At 34.6% G+C, this 20,012-nt stretch overlaps 1 protein-coding gene across 1 annotated transcript in view; it reads left to right on the top strand.

Moving 5' to 3' along the window:
* Nucleotides 1-20,012, top strand: part of sli (slit guidance ligand) — a 193,050-nt gene that overhangs the window by 170,560 nt on the left and 2,478 nt on the right. Inside the window, exons 41-46 of the mRNA XM_080146074.1 lie at nt 4,767-4,897; nt 7,843-7,913; nt 8,439-8,506; nt 12,644-12,735; nt 13,024-13,156; nt 13,629-13,709. Coding sequence (XP_080002200.1) covers nt 4,767-4,897; nt 7,843-7,913; nt 8,439-8,506; nt 12,644-12,735; nt 13,024-13,156; nt 13,629-13,709 — 576 coding nt within the window. The remainder of the gene's footprint in view (nt 1-4,766; nt 4,898-7,842; nt 7,914-8,438; nt 8,507-12,643; nt 12,736-13,023; nt 13,157-13,628; nt 13,710-20,012) is intronic.

Consider the following 20,012-nt stretch of genomic DNA (forward strand, 5'->3'; position numbering starts at 1 on the left):
ATTCACCCCAAGAAAAATATTACCCCATCCCCTCAAAAAATCTTTTTAACTTTTTAAAAGCAAAGCTTTTCTATATTAAGGATCAGTCCGTACGTCCGTAACGGTTAGCTATTTTCGTTAATTTAGGCATGTGATTCCTGTAGTAGAAAGGTACGATTTAGAAAGTCTATAATCATTATCAGAATATCCGTACGTCCATTTTAAGCATACTAATTATTAACTTACAACAAATTTTTATGTATCAAAATTATCCGATTAATCTGATTTCTGGGATACTGATTCCTAGGACAACAAAATAGAATGTTATAAGCGAATCATATCTATAAACAAGTCCAAAAAATGTGAGTACGTCCTTAAGCATTTTCCTGCATGTAAGCAATTTCTCAATAAATTTACTTACAATTTTGTTTCGAATTTTAAATTTATGTTCTGACTATTCAGTTCTGACATTCTACATTATTAATGTTCATTAAACTTTTTTCTACCGTTTCAGAGCTTTGCTTTTATAAATGTTGTCATCCTTGTCATCCTTTTAAAACTTAAATTTAAAACTGTAGAGGGTCACATTCCTTCCTTACCTTAATGCCCTACCTTCTATAATGAAGGGGCAATACAATTACAGAGGCTGTACAGGAGCCATAAAGGGCCTATGTTATATAAATTAAGGTAAGGGGCGATGAAGAGGCTATGAAGGGGCTATGTTATATAAATTAAGGTAAGAGGCTATTAAGGGGCGATGGAGAGGCTATGTAGGGGCTATGTTATATAATTAAGGTAAGGGGCGATGGAGATGCTTTGTAGGGCCTATGTTATATAAATTAAGGTAAGAGGCTATTAAGGGGCGATGGAGAGGCTATGTAGGGGCTATGTTATATAAATTAGGGTAAGGGGCTATTTAGGGACGATGGAGAGGCTATGTAGGGGCTATGTTATATATATTAAGGTAAGGATTATATAAATTAAGGTAAGAGGCTATTAAGGGGCGATGGAGAGGCTATGTAGGGGCTATGCTATATAAATTAAGGTAAGGGGCTATTAAGGGGCGATGGAGAGGCTATGTAGGGCTATGTTATATAAATTAAGGTAAGGGGCTATTAAGGGGCGATGGAGAGGCTATGTAGGGCTATGTTATATAAATTAAGGTAAGGGGCTATTAAGGGGCGATGGAGAGGCTATGTAGGGCTATGTTATATAAATTAAGGTAAGGGGCTATTAAGGGGCGATTGAGAGGCTATGTAGGGGCTATGTTATATAAATTAAGGTAAGGGGCTATTAAGGGGCGATGGAGAGGCTATGTAGGGGCTATGTTATATAAATTAGGGTAAGGGGCTATTTAGGGACGATGGAGAGGCTATGTAGGGGCTATGTTATATATATTAAGGTAAGGATTATATAAATTAAGGTAAGAGGCTATTAAGGGGCGATGGAGAGGCTATGTAGGGGCTATGCTATATAAATTAAGGTAAGGGGCTATTAAGGGGCGATGGAGAGGCTATGTAGGGCTATGTTATATAAATTAAGGTAAGGGGCTATTAAGGGGCGATGGAGAGGCTATGTAGGGCTATGTTATATAAATTAAGGTAAGGGGCTATTAAGGGGCGATTGAGAGGCTATGTAGGGGCTATGTTATATAAATTAAGGTAAGGGGCTATTAAGGGGCGATGGAGAGGCTATATAGGAGCTTTGTTATATAAATTTAGGTAAGGGGCTATTAAGGGGCGATGGAGAGGCTATGTAGGGGCTATGTTATATAGATTAGGGTAAGGGGCTATTAAGGGGCGATGGAGAGGCTATGTAGGGGCTATGCTATATAAATTAAGGTAAGGGGCTATTAAGGGGCGATGGAGAGGCTATGTAGGGCTATGTTATATAAATTAAGGTAAGGGGCTATTAAGGGGCGATGGAGAGGCTATGTAGGGCTATGTTATATAAATTAAGGTAAGGGGCTATTAAGGGGCGATTGAGAGGCTATGTAGGGGCTATGTTATATAAATTAAGGTAAGGGGCTATTAAGGGGCGATGGAGAGGCTATATAGGAGCTTTGTTATATAAATTTAGGTAAGGGGCTATTAAGGGGCGATGGAGAGGCTATGTAGGGGCTATGTTATATAGATTAGGGTAAGGGGCTATTAAGGGGCGATGGAGAGGCTATGTAGGGGCTATGCTATATAAATTAAGGTAAGGGGCTATTAAGGGGCGATGGAGAGGCTATGTAGGGCTATGTTATATAAATTAAGGTAAGGGGCTATTAAGGGGCGATTTAGAGGCTATGTAGGGGCTATGTTATATAAATTAAGGTAAGGGGCTATTAAGGGGCGATGGAGAGGCTATATAGGAGCTTTGTTATATAAATTTAGGTAAGGGGCTATTAAGGGGCGATGGAGAGGCTATGTAGGGGCTATGTTATATAGATTAGGGTAAGGGGCTATTAAGGGGCGATGGAGAGGCTATGTAGGGGCTATGCTATATAAATTAAGGTAAGGGGCTATTAAGGGGCGATGGAGAGGCTATGTAGGGCTATGTTATATAAATTAAGGTAAGGGGCTATTAAGGGGCGATTGAGAGGCTATGTAGGGGCTATGTTATATAAATTAAGGTAAGGGGCTATTAAGGGGCGATGGAGAGGCTATATAGGAGCTTTGTTATATAAATTTAGGTAAGGGGCTATTAAGGGGCGATGTAGGAGCGATGAAGGAGCGATGGAGGAGCGATGTAGGGGCGATGTAGGGGCCATCAAAGTACAATGTAATATAAATTTGGAGAAGGAGCGATGAAGGGGCTATGTAGGGGCTATGTTATATAGATTAGGGTAAGGGGCTATTAAGGGGCGATGGAGAGGCTATGTAGGGGCTATGCTATATAAATTAAGGTAAGGGGCTATTAAGGGGCCATGGAGAGGCTATGTAGGGCTATGTTATATAAATTAAGGTAAGGGGCTATTAAGGGGCGATTGAGAGGCTATGTAGGGGCTATGTTATATAAATTAAGGTAAGGGGCTATTAAGGGGCGATGGAGAGGCTATATAGGAGCTTTGTTATATAAATTTAGGTAAGGGGCTATTAAGGGGCGATGGAGAGGCTATGTAGGGGCTATGTTATATAGATTAGGGTAAGGGGCTATTAAGGGGCGATGGAGAGGCTATGTAGGGGCTATGCTATATAAATTAAGGTAAGGGGCTATTAAGGGGCGATGGAGAGGCTATGTAGGGCTATGTTATATAAATTAAGGTAAGGGGCTATTAAGGGGCGATTGAGAGGCTATGTAGGGGCTATGTTATATAAATTAAGGTAAGGGACTATTAAGGGGCGATGGAGAGGCTATATAGGAGCTTTGTTATATAAATTTAGGTAAGGGGCTATTAAGGGGCGATGGAGAGGCTATGTAGGGGCTATGTTATATAGATTAGGGTAAGGGGCTATTAAGGGGCGATGGAGAGGCTATGTAGGGGCTATGCTATATAAATTAAGGTAAGGGGCTATTAAGGGGCGATGGAGAGGCTATGTAGGGGCTTTGTTATATAAATTAAGGTAAGGGGCTATTAAGGGGCGATGGAGAGGCTATGTAGGGGCTATGTTATATAAATTAAGGTAAGGAGCTATTAAGGGGCGATGGAGAGGCTATGTAGGGGCTTTTTTATATAAATTAAGGTAAGGGGCTATTAAGGGGCGATGTAGGAGCGATGAAGGAGCGATGGAGGAGCGATGTAGGGGCGATGTAGGGGCCATCAAAGTACAATGTAATATAAATTTGGAGAAGGAGCGATGAAGGGGCTATGTAGGGGCTATGTTATATAGATTAGGGTAAGGGGCTATTAAGGGGCGATGGAGAGGCTATGTAGGGGCTATGCTATATAAATTAAGGTAAGGGGCTATTAAGGGGCGATGGAGAGGCTATGTAGGGCTATGTTATATAAATTAAGGTAAGGGGCTATTAAGGGGCGATTGAGAGGCTATGTAGGGGCTATGTTATATAAATTAAGGTAAGGGGCTATTAAGGGGCGATGGAGAGGCTATATAGGAGCTTTGTTATATAAATTTAGGTAAGGGGCTATTAAGGGGCGATGTAGGAGCGATGAAGGAGCGATGGAGGAGCGATGTAGGGGCGATGTAGGGGCCATCACAGTACAATTTAATATAAATTTGGAGAAGGAGCGATGTAGGAGCGATGGAGGGGCGATGTAGGGGCCATCAAAGTACAATGTAATATAAATTTGGAGAAGGAGCGATGAAGGAGCGATGTAGGAGCGATGAAGGGGCGATGTAGGAGCGATGTAGGGGCCATCAAAGTACAATGTAATATAAATTTGGAGAAGGGGCGATGGAGGAGCGATGTAGGGGCCATCAAGTGGGATGTTATATAAATTAAGGTAAGGGACTACGGAGGGGCGATGGAGAGGCTATGAAGGAGCCATCATGGGGCTATAGTATAGCCTCTTATCATAAGAGGCGATATTAACGCCCCTTCAAAGGAGCTATTAAGAGGCCATGAAGGAGCTATAGCATAGCCTCTTATCATAAGGGGCGATATGAACGCTCCTTAAAAGGGGCTTTCACATCGCTCCATATGATAAGAGGCTATGCTATAGCTCCTTGAAGGAGCTATAGAAAATCATCGCCCCATATGGAGCGATGTCATGGAAAGGACTATACCCGAAAATACTTTATTAAAATGATCTAGTTGAATGCATTTTTGTTCCTAACAATTATTTTGAAAAGGCATCAGTTTTCATAAAAACTAATCTTGCAATATATTTTTTTCTCTTTTAGATCTATCGTGAACGAAGGGTTAAACGACTACCTGAGTGTACACACGCCAATGTACATTGCTGGTTTGTCTCCGGACACGGGAGAGAAGGCGCTGAAACTATGGCATTTGAGGAATGCTACTAGCTTCAACGGTAAGTTTTCACAGATAGACAGGTAGACAAACAGACAGATAGACAGGTATATAAATAGATAGAAAAACAGACAGACGGATACAGGAGAAAAGGCTTTAAAGCAATGGTAAGTTTTCAGAGATATTTTTAGTTAAGATTGATAGGTAGGTACCGATAAATAGACAGGTAGACATATAGACGTACAGAAAGACAGGTAGACAAGAAGATTCTACACATATAGAAAGGTAAACTGATTGACAGATGGACAGATAGAAAGATAGAAAGATAGATAGACAGGTAGACAGGTAGACATGTAGACGTACAGATAGACATATAGATTATAGATATATAGACAGATAGACAGATAGACATATAGACAGGTAGACAGGAAGAAAGATAGAAAGATAAACTTAAAGATAGACAGATAGACATAATCATTATAAATAGACAACCAGACATACAGACTTCATACGAACATAGAAACATTATAGATAGATAGACCAATAAGTAGATAGATTGATAGATTCTCATTCATAAACTTATTTAAAATCTTCATGAATAAAAAATTTAATTTCCTGTGTCTGTAACTTTGGTGAAATTAAATTAAGAATAATCTGATAGAAACATGTAGATTAGAGGACATCAGGATTGTGTCTTGTTTAATTACAGAAACCTGACCACAAAATATAAAATAAAAGAGATGCATGTCAAGTCAGCGTTTACCCTCACAGACACACACACACACACACACACATAAAGACACATACACACACACACTCACATACAAATAAATAGATAGACATCTTGTTACTTTTATATAACAACCTAAATCAAATAAAATTGTTTAAAACCTGCCTCTGATCCTGTGTGTAAGTGAATGGTTATGAATATAAAAATGATTTGTCTGGTTTTTGAATTTCAGAAATCAAGTAATAAGTAAAACTGGTTATTAAAAGAGGCATTAGACATGACAAAGGGAATAGTAGCTTTCGCAAAATTCAGCAAAGTTGTAAGCAAGCTTCCAGTAAAATGCGCGTATTACATCAACCTGTTTTTAAATATGCGTTTAATTATACTATACGTTCGTTCAACATTAAGAACAGTTAGACTTAATAAGCGCGTTTGACTGGAAGCTTGCTCACAATTTTACGGAATAATGCGAAAGCTAATATTCACTTTTTAAAACTTTTTTATGTTAAAAAATATGGCAGCTTCTTATTGACTAGAATTTTGTTGCTTATTAAGGTTAGATTACTGTTGGCTTCTCGTAGGATTAGATCTTCAATTATTACCTTTAAATAAAAAAATATAAATTTTACAAAATTAATATTTGTAGCTAGACAAAGTGTCTTTGAAAATCAGCCCTGTGACGTCATTAAAATAAGGAATTTTCAATTTCTATTCTCCCTCATTTTTATGACGTCACATGTCTGATTTTTAGACACTGTCCAGCTACTTTATATGTTTGCATGTGTCAAAGGCTACAACAAGGTCTAAAATACACATATTATAGACTTAAATTCATAGCTATATTTTAAGATAAAAGACTGATTTTTAAAATTACACTGCATTAACCAAATCCCTAATGGCTTTCCATTTAATTTACCTATCCTCTATATTCGAACTAGACTTTATCTATCAACCTTCAAAAAGATATTTCAATATTTTTTTTCATACATCAAGATGGATCATATGTAAATTGAATAAAAGTACTTTGACTTTAAGGGCGTGTACAGGGGAGGGGGGGGGATTGACATCAACCTTTTTGACAACAATCAAGGAGGTGTACAAACCCTTCTTACAGTGTGTTTTTTTTATGAGAACTTTTTTGAAAGCAATTTTACCCCACTTATAGTTATCAGAATTTAATGATTCATGGCTTATTTTCTTCGTTTGTTATAAATATTAACAGAACAAAAAAATATTTCAGTTTTTATTTAAAAAGTACAGTAAATTCTAAAATTCCAAACTTAGGTGTCATCATCTAAAAATGGTTTTAGCGCATTTTTCTTATGCTCAAATCTTTAACCCTTTGCAAGAATAGCTACAAAACGCTTCAAAGTTGAGATATAGAACTAAAAATTAATACAGATACTATTAGGGACATCTATAATACAAAGTAGAATGATGTCTGTCCGTCCGTCCGTCCGTCTGAAGCTTAAGATCTCGGTAACCACTGAACTGATTGGATTCTACTCTTCAGGGTATATACCTACTGGTCCTGTGGTGGTTTTAGGCTATTTTCTTGGGGGGTGGGACACCCCCAACCCCCCAAAAAAACAAAAAATCCCCCCTATTTTTTTTTTTTTTTTTTTTTTTTGCAGAAGATTTCCTAGGTCCTTTATTTTTTTTTTTGCAGAAGATTTCCTAGGTCCTTTTATTTTTTTTTGCAGAAGATTTCCTAGGTCCTTTATTTTTTTTTTGCAGAAGATTTCCTTGGTCCTTTACGAATTTCAACTTAATTTTTTTTTAATTACCTCTTGGGGCAAAGCCCCTAGAGGCTAGGGGCGAAGCCGCTAGTGTATTATAACATATCAAAGTTAGAAGGCCATATCTCAACCAGGGAGGGAGTACTGGCCCCCCAAAGTCGACTACTGAAAATCCAATTTTTTCTTGCAAAGTGTAGAAGATTTTAGCTTAAGAAAAATGCGCTAAAACCATTTTTAGATGTTGACACCTAAGTTTGGAATTTTAGATTTTATTCTACTTTTTAAATAGAAATTTAAATATTTTTTGTTGTTCCATTAATGGTTATAACAAACAAAGCAAAATAAGCCATGAATCATTAAATTCTGATAACTAAAAGTGGGGTAAAATTGCTTTCAAAAAAGTTCTCATAAAAAAAACACACTGTATAAACTCCCCGCTCCCTTCTTTGATTTATTTTAGAGGGGCGGGGGAGGGTCCCTTACCTCTTTGTACGTATCTTTTTAAAGGTTTCACCATAACCAATTTTTATTATTTAGGATGTTTGAAAGAGGTGTATGTGAACGACAAACTTGTTGATTTCTTACAAGCAGCTAAAACTAGACAAAGGGTTAGTCTTTCAATAGATTAGTTAGGTTAGGTATTCCGCAGGGGGCTATCTAGGGGTTTAGTAGTAGTAGCTTCTTATTCAGTCTGATAAGTTAGGTAAGGTATTCTGCAGGAGGATAGCTAGGGGTTTAGTAGTAGCTACTTATTCAGTCTGATAAGTTAGGTAAGGTATTCTGCAGGAGGATAGCTAGGGGTTTAGTAGCTAGTTATTTAGTCTGACTATATTTTTCTTCATTCTACTTTACTATCTTTCCTTAAATTCAAAATAAATAATGTTTAATTTCTCAATATTTATCTAAATATTTATCTATCTATCTAATCATTTATCTATCTATCTATCTATCTAATTATCTATCTATCCTATAATATAAAGTAGTCTATCTATATTATACTAAGTCATCAATCTACCAAGTTTTTTAACATTCTCTCTTTTAAAGTCTTTTTTGTCTTTCTCTTTCTCTTATATGGTTCTTCTTTCTTTCTCTCCCTTTTATTCTCACAATATAACCTTAAATTTGTTCCTCAGGTATCTCCAGGTTGTTCGCTGTACCAGGATGAACAGCCAGATCTTACCAATCCATGCAAGAAGAACAAGTAAGTTTATAATTTGTAATTTTTAGAAGCGCAGCTCCTCTATTATTCATTCACTCCTGAGGCGAAATTAAGGGATTGGATATACCCTCCTACACCCCCCTAGATAAGGGTCTACACCGCCCTGCTTTAATATCCAAGGCCGAGGGGTATCAAGCTAAAGTAGTGACACACCTCTTAAATCTAAGAGGAATGTAAACAAAATATCAACCCTAATCAAGTTTGATGCAATAAGGGTGTTATTTCAGATGCGATTCGAAACCCTGTGCACGACACTGATTATTTCTACATTTCTTTTTCCATCCAAAATTTTGTTCATTTTGAATGATTCGTCCTAGTTTCCTGGTATTTTTTAAATTACTTTTGTCAACAATGCAAGTGCACAGTCCTGTATCAAATGCCTTTGCAAAGTCAAGAAAAAACTTACTATGTAAACAAACAATAGTAATGTTTATAAATGTTATCAAACTTATTTGGCATCTAAATTCTGTGACCTAGTAAACTATTATTTAATTTTTTATTGTGCAATAAGGTAGGCATAGTTATTAAGCTATTTGAACCATGCATTAGTTTTGTATTTATAATTCAATACAAGTTATTTTATGGAGATGTCAAAAACCATCACAAAAGTAAGAGTTAACTTTTTATGTTAAGAAGTATGGAGGAAGGGGACATTAGACAAAACATTTTTACTATTACTTAAAATTGGAAATACTTGTTTTCTCATTAGTTGGCCTAAAAATTTGGGGACTTTTATCAAATCGTGGTTAGTGGATAAAATTTTTATCTTAAGAAGGAGTAATTTTGTGTATTATCATTGGGGATGTACATCAATTTATCGTCTATTGTCCATTGAAGAGAAGTTACTTTATTAGTAATATTGTCTGTCTGTACTTCTCTAACACAAAAATTTCGCTATTTTGGAATGGATTACCCTTCTTTCTCTCACTCTTCCCATCTCTCTCTCTCTCCATCTTCATAATCTATGTTTAGCAAATAACAAATTTAACATTTAATTAGCGGTTGCGGCACTAGCATCTATTGAAAGGGACAAGGAAGAGCAGAAAATTACACTAAACCATCACAAGACTTAAATCTGCAAATAATATAGCTTAAAACCTCTCCGAAACCTATGTTAAACTTTCATGAAATAGATAACTCAATCAGTTCAGTAATAATCGTATTCCTAAGACACAGATAAAAACAAAATTACTAATTTATTTAAAAGAATTGCATAGCACTTAAAAATTTTTAGATTAAGGTTTAAAGGCCTTCTCCTATCAAATTATCTAATATTACAACGTTGCTATCAATTTATACAATACTATCAGGAAAAAAGAGGTCAGAAAATTTATAAAAAAAAGCTAATATTTTAGACAAGGATAGACAATAAAAGTTTCCTGTTGATAGAAGAAAGGTTTTATACTATTGGGGGTGGGGTAAGAATCCTACTTTAAAGATATGGCCACAAAAAAGAACTACTCCCCCTACCCTAAAAAAAATACTGTGTCATTCCTATAAGGGGAGTGTAATGACCGCTATTCTCTCTAAACTTTCTTGAATGTCGTAGTTTGAGATGTCTAGTCTTTAAAGAGTTCTTACTGGATTTTCTAAATCTTAATAACATACAAAGTTTTATTTTATATAGAACGATCCTTTGATGCCTGAATTTAATGCACTAAAATGAAAACAAAGTGTTGAAATTTTTGCATTTTTTATGTAACGTTTGCAGGCTTTATCAAATAAAACTATTTTGGCAAAGGGAAACTCATAACAATAGATTTATTATCCTAGATGGTCGATAAAACCAGAGATGGAGGGGACAATTGGCTGTTTATTACAATAGTCCGGAAAGTTTTATTATTCGTTGCCTTTACAACTTTGGAGACTTTAGTGAATTTTGATCGGTTGTTTTATTAAGTTGAGTGTCTTAACGCTTCAACCACTAATTTAAATTACAGAAGGAGCAATTATGTGTATCAACATTGGGGATGTACATCAATTTATCTGCCATGTGTGACCCTTCTAAAAAAAGTTACCTACCTGGTATAGACACAAATAATGTGCACAAACTATTTTTATGCATCAAGGGAATATTTAGAATTTTTATTAAAGGAGACAGTGAAAGTGTCATGTGTGACGTCATAAAAATGCGTTTAAAAGGGAAGGATGAGAGGAGAATTGGGAAAGGAAACCCCTAAAAAAGATATGGATAATAGACATATTTTTATGACGTCACACATAAAATTTTCAGTTGTGCCTTAATAATTAGATAAAAACCTTCTAATTGTGTAGGCACCAGTATAATTTACAGACCATTGTCACCTCCCTCCCTGGCATATGTATATGTTGCATTCTAGAAAAGGAATAAATTTTAACTTACCATTTTCTTTTTGCCACAATTTTACCAACTTTTATAACAGGGCTCGGCAGTTGTGCATGTAATAATTAGAGAACTGTTCGTACGGATTGTTTTATTTTGGGGAAGTTTTCATAAAGAGAGAGGAGACAATTGGCTGTTTCTTACTCTAGTTCCCAAAGTTTTTTAATAACCTTTTCATAATAACTTTGGGGAGTTTAGTAAATTTTAATTGGTTGGATCATTAAGTGGAGTGTTTAAGTGTGTTCCATCATTATTTTTAATCTGCAAAAGGGGTAATTTTGTGTGTCATCATTGGGCATATTTATCGACCATTGTCTTATCCCTTGAGATCCCTGAGCTACAGCCCTATTTCTTATTACGAAAAATATGATAAAATAAAAGATAATAATAAATTTGAAAATTAGAATTTTTAATTAAAAAGCAACACAACATGAGGTTAGTAAAAATTGTCTAAACATTTCAATTCAATGCGCTGAAATTATCCAGCCGTTTAAAGATTTTAATCAACAAAGCTTAGATAGTAAGTTTACAGAATAACTGTACCTTTATATGTCTCTAAATTATTACACAATATACAGCGATGCACATGTTTGTTAGATTAGGAAACAAAACTAGAACATTCGGTTCTGAATATCGATGATAACAAATTTTTAAAATGATTTCTCGTATTCATTCGAATCCGGTGGATAGGAACCGGTTCTCATCCATACGAAAAACTATGTCTAGCATCGTATTATATCCAGCTTTCTACGAATATAAAAATGTACAATCATAAGATTAAAACCAGTTTTTTAGCTGGTGCCTTCGGCACCTCGGGGCTAAAAAAACTAGTTTTAATCTTATAATTGTACATTCTATATCCGCGGAAAGCTGTTTATAATACGATGCGAGAAATAACTATTAAATGTTACCTACTTCTGCCATTTCAGGTGCATTAAATGAAAATTTTATAAAACAGTAAGGAATGCCTTGGCCTTTCTGATTAGAACAACAAAAACACAGTAAGAGGACTCTTAACTAATCATGATTAAAATCTACATAAAAAAATAATATATTCATTTGATTTGTAGTAAACTCTACTCAAAAATCTTTGTCGATTTTATTTTATTTTCAAGAATTGTTTTCTCTATCCCTGAGAATGGCAATTAAATGCCAAAAAAGTTTAATAAGACAATGTAACTTTTGTTTATTTAGAGAATTTATTTTCTTGACTTTACACAAGCATTTGATTCTGTGCATTTTCAAAAAAATAAAAGAATTTCTGATTATTGTTGATATAAATTTAGCACCAACGTTTAAAAAAATATCTTTTAACCTTCATTTAAAAATTTATTGCAATAAAACTTTTAGTTAACTTAATACGCAGATAGACAACGAAACCCTTCATCTATATTATCATAATGTGCATCAGTTTAAGTAGAAAAGCAAATTTAAATTTTGAAAAAATATTTACTTTAGGAATATAAAATGTAGGCTAATATATAATCAAAGTAAGGTACAGAATGCTGCACTTTCATAAAAGATGACATTAATTTGTACTGTTTAATACGCTCTTCCCCAAACTTTTATATTAACATTTTCTTCTTCGTTGGCTCACCAACTTTGGGAACTTTCATAAAATTTTAATTGGTTGGTGCATTAAGTTGATTGTCCAAACGTTTTAACCACTAGATCCCTTAAGATCCCTGGATTTGATTGACTTTTTTCCTTTTATGATTTAACAAGAGCATTTGACTGGAACCTTTGTCAATTTTTAGGTGCAAACAAGGACAATGTGCCCCTACCAAGGATGGAGGCTATGGATGTATTTGCAGAACTGGATTTTCTGGAGAATTTTGTCATGTGCAAGGTAAGATTTTGATAGAACATAAATGGAAATAATTAAGTACAAATTTGAGTTGATTTTAGGATTTAGGAATCTATGAAAATATATATAAACAGGAGTGTATATTATTCTTTATTTCTTTGATAAGTTTTTGGATTTCGAGATGAAATTCAACTTGGTTGGAAAATGATAATTTACAACACACCCCTGTTTATATCTATTTTTTTCTTATTTTAAATGACTTTTACACTTATGAACTTCAACTAATATCTAATTATTGAATATATATACATAAATTTACTATCTTTTAAGATGAACAGCCGGTGAGACAAAGACCGCGAAACCGTAAACGCCAGCGGACCTCCCGAAAGCGCAACAGACAACAGAGCAAGAAGTGCCGAAAGGAGAAGTTTAGGGACTACTACATTGAGCCTGACGGTTGTAGGTAGGTGGCAGTCTTTAAAAAAAGTACCAGGATGTTTGTTAGACTTTTTGTCTTTTCAAAGGATCTCGCTAACTACTGAACTGATATGGTTCTCCTTTACAATGTAGCTTTTCATAGGTCCTAGGTATGTTTATATCTATTTTGGGGAAAGGTACAACCACCCTCCCGAAGAAATCACCTCTAGAAAAAAATTCCCCCCCAAAAAATTTTTTTTTCTTTTTAAAAATAATTATTTTGAAGGGAGGTTGACTTTTCAACCCCCCACTTCAAGGGTCTCCTAGGGTAAAACCATACATCTATCCATTAATAGATACATTTATCCATCTATCTATCTATCTAGATCTGTGAAACCATACAAGATGAGCAATTGTGTTGGTTCTGGCTCTTGTGGAGCAATTTATCCATTTATATTCTATTAATTTATCTATCTATCTTTCTATCAATCTATCCATCTAACTATCTATCTATCTAGATCTGTGAAACCATACAAGATGAGCAATTGTGTTGGTTCTGGCTCTTGTGGAGCAATCAAAACTAGAACAAGAAGTGTCAAGTAAGTTAATTGTATTTAACAGCGATCGTGGCTTAACACATTGCTCATCCGCTCGTCGTCGGGAAGGTCATAACTAAATAAGTTACACATGACTCCTACTGCTGCTATTTTAGATAGCGCTACATAAATCGTGAGAGTAAGGGGAATGCCATGGCCCATTAACAGGCGAAAATATGTCTGGTCATCACAATTATCCACAGGTCTCCATGGCTTTTAATAAAAAAAATCAATTTACTAATTTTATTGACAAAACGACACTATTCTACGTGCTTAGTGGTCAGTCTATTTGGGAGTTCGATACAATAAGCAATCATAGAATAAATAAAACGAGAAATATGTCCGTCTGTCTGTCTGTCAGACTTTCTATTTCATTTCATTTTCTTTTCTGTTCATTTTTTTTGTCTAAGAGCTTTGCTACTTATGTTGCCATCCTTGTTTTTCAGAATTTTAATTTTGATATTTTATAAGTACAGTTACACCAAATAATAATTGTACACGGGTAGGCTAAAAAAATTCCAGGTTTTTGAAAATACCCATTTAAGCGGATTGCACAGCCTTAAAGTCACATGTCTTGGTATACTGGAAAAGGTAAAAATCAAATTTTCTATTGGGGGCTTTTTGAGAAAATCCGCAAAATATTTTTTTTTCATTTTCACCTAAAATCCTCTAAAAATAAGGTAAAAAATGTTAGGGTAGGCTTTTTAAAACTGTTATTGCTCAGCCCATAGTTATCCTAAAAAAATGTTAGACATACCAATGAAAAGCTTATCTCCTCTAGTTTTCAAAATGGCAAACATTTTAATGTGCATTGTATTGTTTTGTATCTATGTTACTAAATGTAAAAAGTATCATCAATTACATTAACATGTATATGTGCATGGTTTGATTGTGCACCCCCCCCCCCTCCATTCCTCTAGCTAAAAACCTAAATTGATTGAAAAAAACCTTATTTTATTTGTGGACTAGTGTAATAAACAACCAAATGTCCCCCCCCCCCACTCCCCTCCAAAATCCAGAGAGGGGACATTGTACATTAAATTACACTGGTACCCAATGTTTTATAACCACTTTATCTTATTCATAGGCTTAAGAACTTTGGGTCTTTTAATTGAATTTTGATTGGTTGGTTCCAAACTATCAGCGTTAAAACTTTTCTATTATAAATTTAATCTACATAGGGGTTAATTATGGGGATTTACATTAATATAAATTTCATTGTCTTATCCCTTAATATCACTAAAAATTCCTAATTGTGCATGAAAATGAGCTGCGCCTGTTTACGGACCAAGGCATTCCCCCTGTACTATTGCTATTATTGTCAAGCGCCAGGCATAGCAGCAGTGGATATTAGGTTGGGTCAATTTTGGACATTTTTAAAAGCGAATCTTTTCTATAATTAGGGTCCGTCCGTCCGTCCCTCCGTCACGGATAGCTATTTTTGTTAATTTAGACATGTTAGAATTGTCCTATCGATTTCAAATTTTGCATGGTGATTCATTTAGTAGTTAGGTACGATTTTTGAAAGCGTAGCAACTCTATAATCATTACCAAAATGTCCGTACGTCCATTTTAAACATGTTGATTTTTTTTACTTTTTTAAATAGCTTTTTTCGTTAATTTAGGCATGTTAGAATTGTCCTATCGATTTCAAATTTTGCATGGTGATTCCTGTAATAGTTAGGTACAAGTTAGAAAGCGTAGCAACTCTATAATCATTACCAGAATGTCTGTACGTCCATTTTAAACATGTTAATTTTTTTTACATTTTTAACAACAAATTTGTATTTGACCTAATTATCCGATTGGTCTGTTTTTGGTATACTGATTCCTGGGACAACAAAGTACAATATTATAAGCGAAGCAACTCTATAATCAAGTTTTAAAAATGTATGTATGTCCATAATCATTATCCTGTATCAAGCAGTTTTTTAACAAATTTACTTACAATTTTGCTTTGACTCTTATACATTCGCATTTTGATTATTCAGTTCTGACATTTTACAAATGTTAATGTCCGTTTGTCGTACCGTTTCAGAGCTTCGCTTTTATGGATGTTGTCATCCTTGTTTTTCTGAGACCAAAGTGGGGATCTGCAAATTATTTTTATGAGTATAATACACCTTTGGATGATTTAAAAAGTCTTAAAACCGCTGACGACGTAGTGGATATTATGACTGGGGAAAATTTGTTTCGGTATTTTTGTAAAGGTTAGGTTAGGTTAAGAATATACAAATAAGCTCCCCCGGAAGGGTTGATTATTGAAACCTTTAAGATGGTTTAAATGGGCTATGTTAGGTTAAGAAAGGGATAATGAAATAAGCCCCCCGCAGGCGTTAGGCATTTGGAAAACCTAAAAGATATTTCTAAATAGGTTAGGTTAGGAATATAATATACAAATAAGCCCCCCACAGGGGTTAGGCAGTTGATGAGGTATTTCTACTTGGTAAGAACTTCGCTCTGATCATAAAGAAATCAAAACAAAATCTTTTTTTTTCTTTTTTATGACATCTGCTATTTAACTCAATTTGTCCGTTTGTCCCTCCATTATCTTCATGTTTCGCTTTTACAGATGTTTTCATCCTAGTCTTTATTTAAAAATCACATAGGTGCAGTTCATTGACCTTACTGGTAAATTTTCTAAACAGGCCATAGAAGATTTGCACTCTTCTCGCTAACTGTTGATCAGATCAGGTTCTCCTTTAGCGGGTAGCTTCTCATAGGTCATGGGAAGGTTTATAACTCTTTTGGAGGAGGGTACAACCATCCCCCAAGAGAAATTGCCCCTAGAAATATAACCTAACCTTTGCAAAAATACCTAAACAAATTTTCCCTGTCATAATATCCACTGTTGCTATGCCTGGCGCTTGACAATAATAGCAATAGTACAGGGGGAATGCCTTGGTCCGTAAACAGGCGCAGCTCATTTTCATGCACAATTAGGAATTTTTAGTGATATTAAGGGATAAGACAATGAAATTTATATTAATGTAAATCCCCATAATTAACCCCTATGTAGATTAAATTTATAATAGAAAAGTTTTAACGCTGATAGTTTGGAACCAACCAATCAAAATTCAATTAAAAGACCCAAAGTTCTTAAGCCTATGAATAAGATAAAGTGGTTATAAAACATTGGGTACCAGTGTAATTTAATGTACAATGTCCCCTCTCTGGATTTTGGAGGGGAGGGGGGGGGGGACATTTGGTTGTTTATTACACTAGTCCACAAATAAAATAAGGTTTTTTTTTTATTCGGTAGATTAAGTTGAGTGTTCAAACATTTCAACCACAAATATTAATATACATAAGAGGTAATCATCATTGGAGATGTACATCAATTTTTCAGGCATTGTCTTATCCCTTAAGATCCCTGGAGTCTTGGCCTTTCAATCAATTTAGACCAGTCATGGAGGGATGGAGGTTGGTAAACAATATTCACTCTGGTACCCAAGCTTTTTTATTCTGGTACCCAAAGTTTTTTATCTTGGAACCCAAGGTTTTTTTATTCTTGTACCCAAGGATTTTAGCTAGAGGAATGGGGGAGAGGGGGTGCACAATCAAACCATGCACATATACATGTTAATGTAATTGATGATACTTTTTACATTTAGTAACATAGATACAAAACAATACAATTCACGTTAAAAATGTTTGCCATTTTGAAAACTAGAGGAGATAAGCTTTCCATTGGTATGTCTAACATTTTTTTAGGATAACTATGGGCTGAGCAATAACAGTTTTAAAAAGCCTACCCTAATATTTTTTACCTTATTTTTAGAGGATTTTAGGTGAAAATGAAAAAAAAATATTTTGCGGATTTTCTCAAAAAGCCCCCAATAGAAAATTTGATTTTTACCTTTTCTAGTATACCAAGACATGTGACTTTAAGGCTGTGCAATCCGCTTAAATGGGTATTTTCAAAAACCTGGAATTTTTTTAGCCTACCCGTGTGTATGCACCTGCATTTCTGCTTGGAAAGCAACAAGGATATCTTTGACCATAGTAGTAAAGCTGTTTCCTCCAAATGGAGACATTACATTTTAGAACTTCTTTTGGTGAATTTTAGGTTAGGTTAGGTTAAGTAAGGGCTAGAAGAAACCGCAAAGTAATAAGACCAAGCAGAATTAGGTTCCCCCGCTGGGCTAGGACAAAGTTTCTCCTTTCAAATTAAAAGTAAAGTTCGGTGATGTGTTTTGGTGTTTAAGAAATAGAATTGATTGAAATCACCGACTAAGTGTACTAGATTCAAACCACTAAACCCACTGAATAGCTTAACTCTTAATATTTGAGTGGAAAAAAATTAGATGTTTGTATTATAAGTTTGAACTGACAAATAAATAATAGGTTAAAACCGCTAACAACATCGGACTTAATAACTATGGACGAAACACAAAAGATTCGGTGCCATCCCTCAAAGTACCAAGCAAAAACCTTGATAAAAAGTTGTTTTTTTTTAATTCCTAACCACTGCGGATATATTATTTTCTGAATTAAATGTTAGAAATTGTTTATATAGATATTTAAACCATACCAATTTTTTTGCTGTGCTGTTGACCCAGTATCCATCCTTTGGATAATCCATTGGAGCAACATTCTTATTAAATTGCATCTTTTCAAATATTTTTTTTTGGGTCAAATTTTAGTGACACTTCTCTTTAAGACTAGAGGTGCTGAAAAATGTGGTACTCTCCTACAAAGTACCGGTTTAACACTGATAATTCTTTTACCTTTTTTATGAAATAAATTCAAAATAACGGGTGAGATTCTTTAGTTATGCAAATCACATTTTCCACTTACCAAAGATCGACATAGGTTTCGAGTTATAGAGTATCTTTATTCAGAGAGAAAGGCACAATGGGCTGTTTATTACACTAGTCCTTAAAGTTTTATAGTTTTTTATTCGTCTTCTTAACTTTGGAGACTTTTAGTGAATTTTGATTGGTTGGTTTATTAAGTTAAGTATTGAAACATTTCAACCACTAATTTTACATTACAGAGAGTGTAATTTTGTGTATCATTATTAGGGATGTACATCAATTTATCGGCCAATGTCTTATTCCTTTAGATCCCTGATCTTTGCTGCTAAAAAAATCATACATACGCGAAACTTACTTATTTTTAATAAAAAGAATTATATCTTTTTGAGAACAAGTTCTTGATGATAAGAACTGTAAAATATCTTAAAAAGATAATCATAAAAGATAAAGAGGGGAAGGGATCATGTATACCGTAAATTAAAGTGTTAAAGAAAGAAAAATGTTATTTTTTCTTTTCTATTGTAAGTTATTTGAGCTTCTAGGGACTAAGGGAAAAAGAGAGGTATATAAATAGCATAACACCATCGCAGAAACTATGGGAGGCTTCCCTAAAATTTATAACTCGATTGGTTTAATGATTGGCAAGATCTTAATGGACAAACAACAATACCTTAATACACAAATTTACCGGCCAGTGTTTTATCCCTTTAGATCCCTGATCTTATTATACTAATTTTTTATGAATACTTTTCCCCCTTTTATTGAAAAGAGCAAAGATTTTTTAATATTTGCACAAAGAGAGATTTTTCACGAACATTAAAGGATTGACCAAAAAATAATTGTAAGGACATTTAATAAGTTCTCGTAAATGGCTTGTAAAGCGGTCCATATACGTCACAAAAGATCAACCACATTCAAGAAAATACATCCCCCCCCCCCCTTCTTAAGATATTTATATCCTTTTGGGGTTATTCTCACTCCCTTTTGGGTTTTATATAATTCATAACCAATTTAAAAAAAACATACCCTTAATCCCTGAAACATTTTTTCATAATATTTTCTTTAATATTCTATAAGAATAGAATTCTTTATTTTATTCTAAAAGCATTTTGAATGAAGTTTAAAATTTACATAAAAAAGTATTCGACATTGTTAACAGTTATTGTCAATGAAAGGTGCATTTTTACAGGGATCTAAAGGGATAGGACAATAAATTGATGGAAATCCCCAATGTTAATACACAAAATAATCCTTTCTGTAGATTACAATTAGTCGTTAAAATGTTTGGATACTTAACTAAATAAACCAACCAATCAAAATTCAGTAAAAGTCCCCAAATTCAACGAATAAGAAAACCTTATTAAAAATCTTATGGGACTAGTGTAATAAACAGCCCATTGTACCCTCTCCTTTTAGCATTTTTGGATGTACAGCTACTTTACAACTAGTAGAGTAGGAGTATTAGTGCAAATGGTAACGTGTCGGGGAAGTGTGGAGTTTGAGCCTGAGCCTCATCGCGTCATACTAGAGAGATGTTAAAAATAAG

The sequence above is a fragment of the Acartia tonsa genome, chromosome 13, assembly GCF_053477335.1.
Source record: "Acartia tonsa isolate MP-2025a chromosome 13, ASM5347733v1, whole genome shotgun sequence".
Taxonomy (NCBI): Eukaryota; Metazoa; Arthropoda; class Copepoda; order Calanoida; family Acartiidae; genus Acartia; species Acartia tonsa.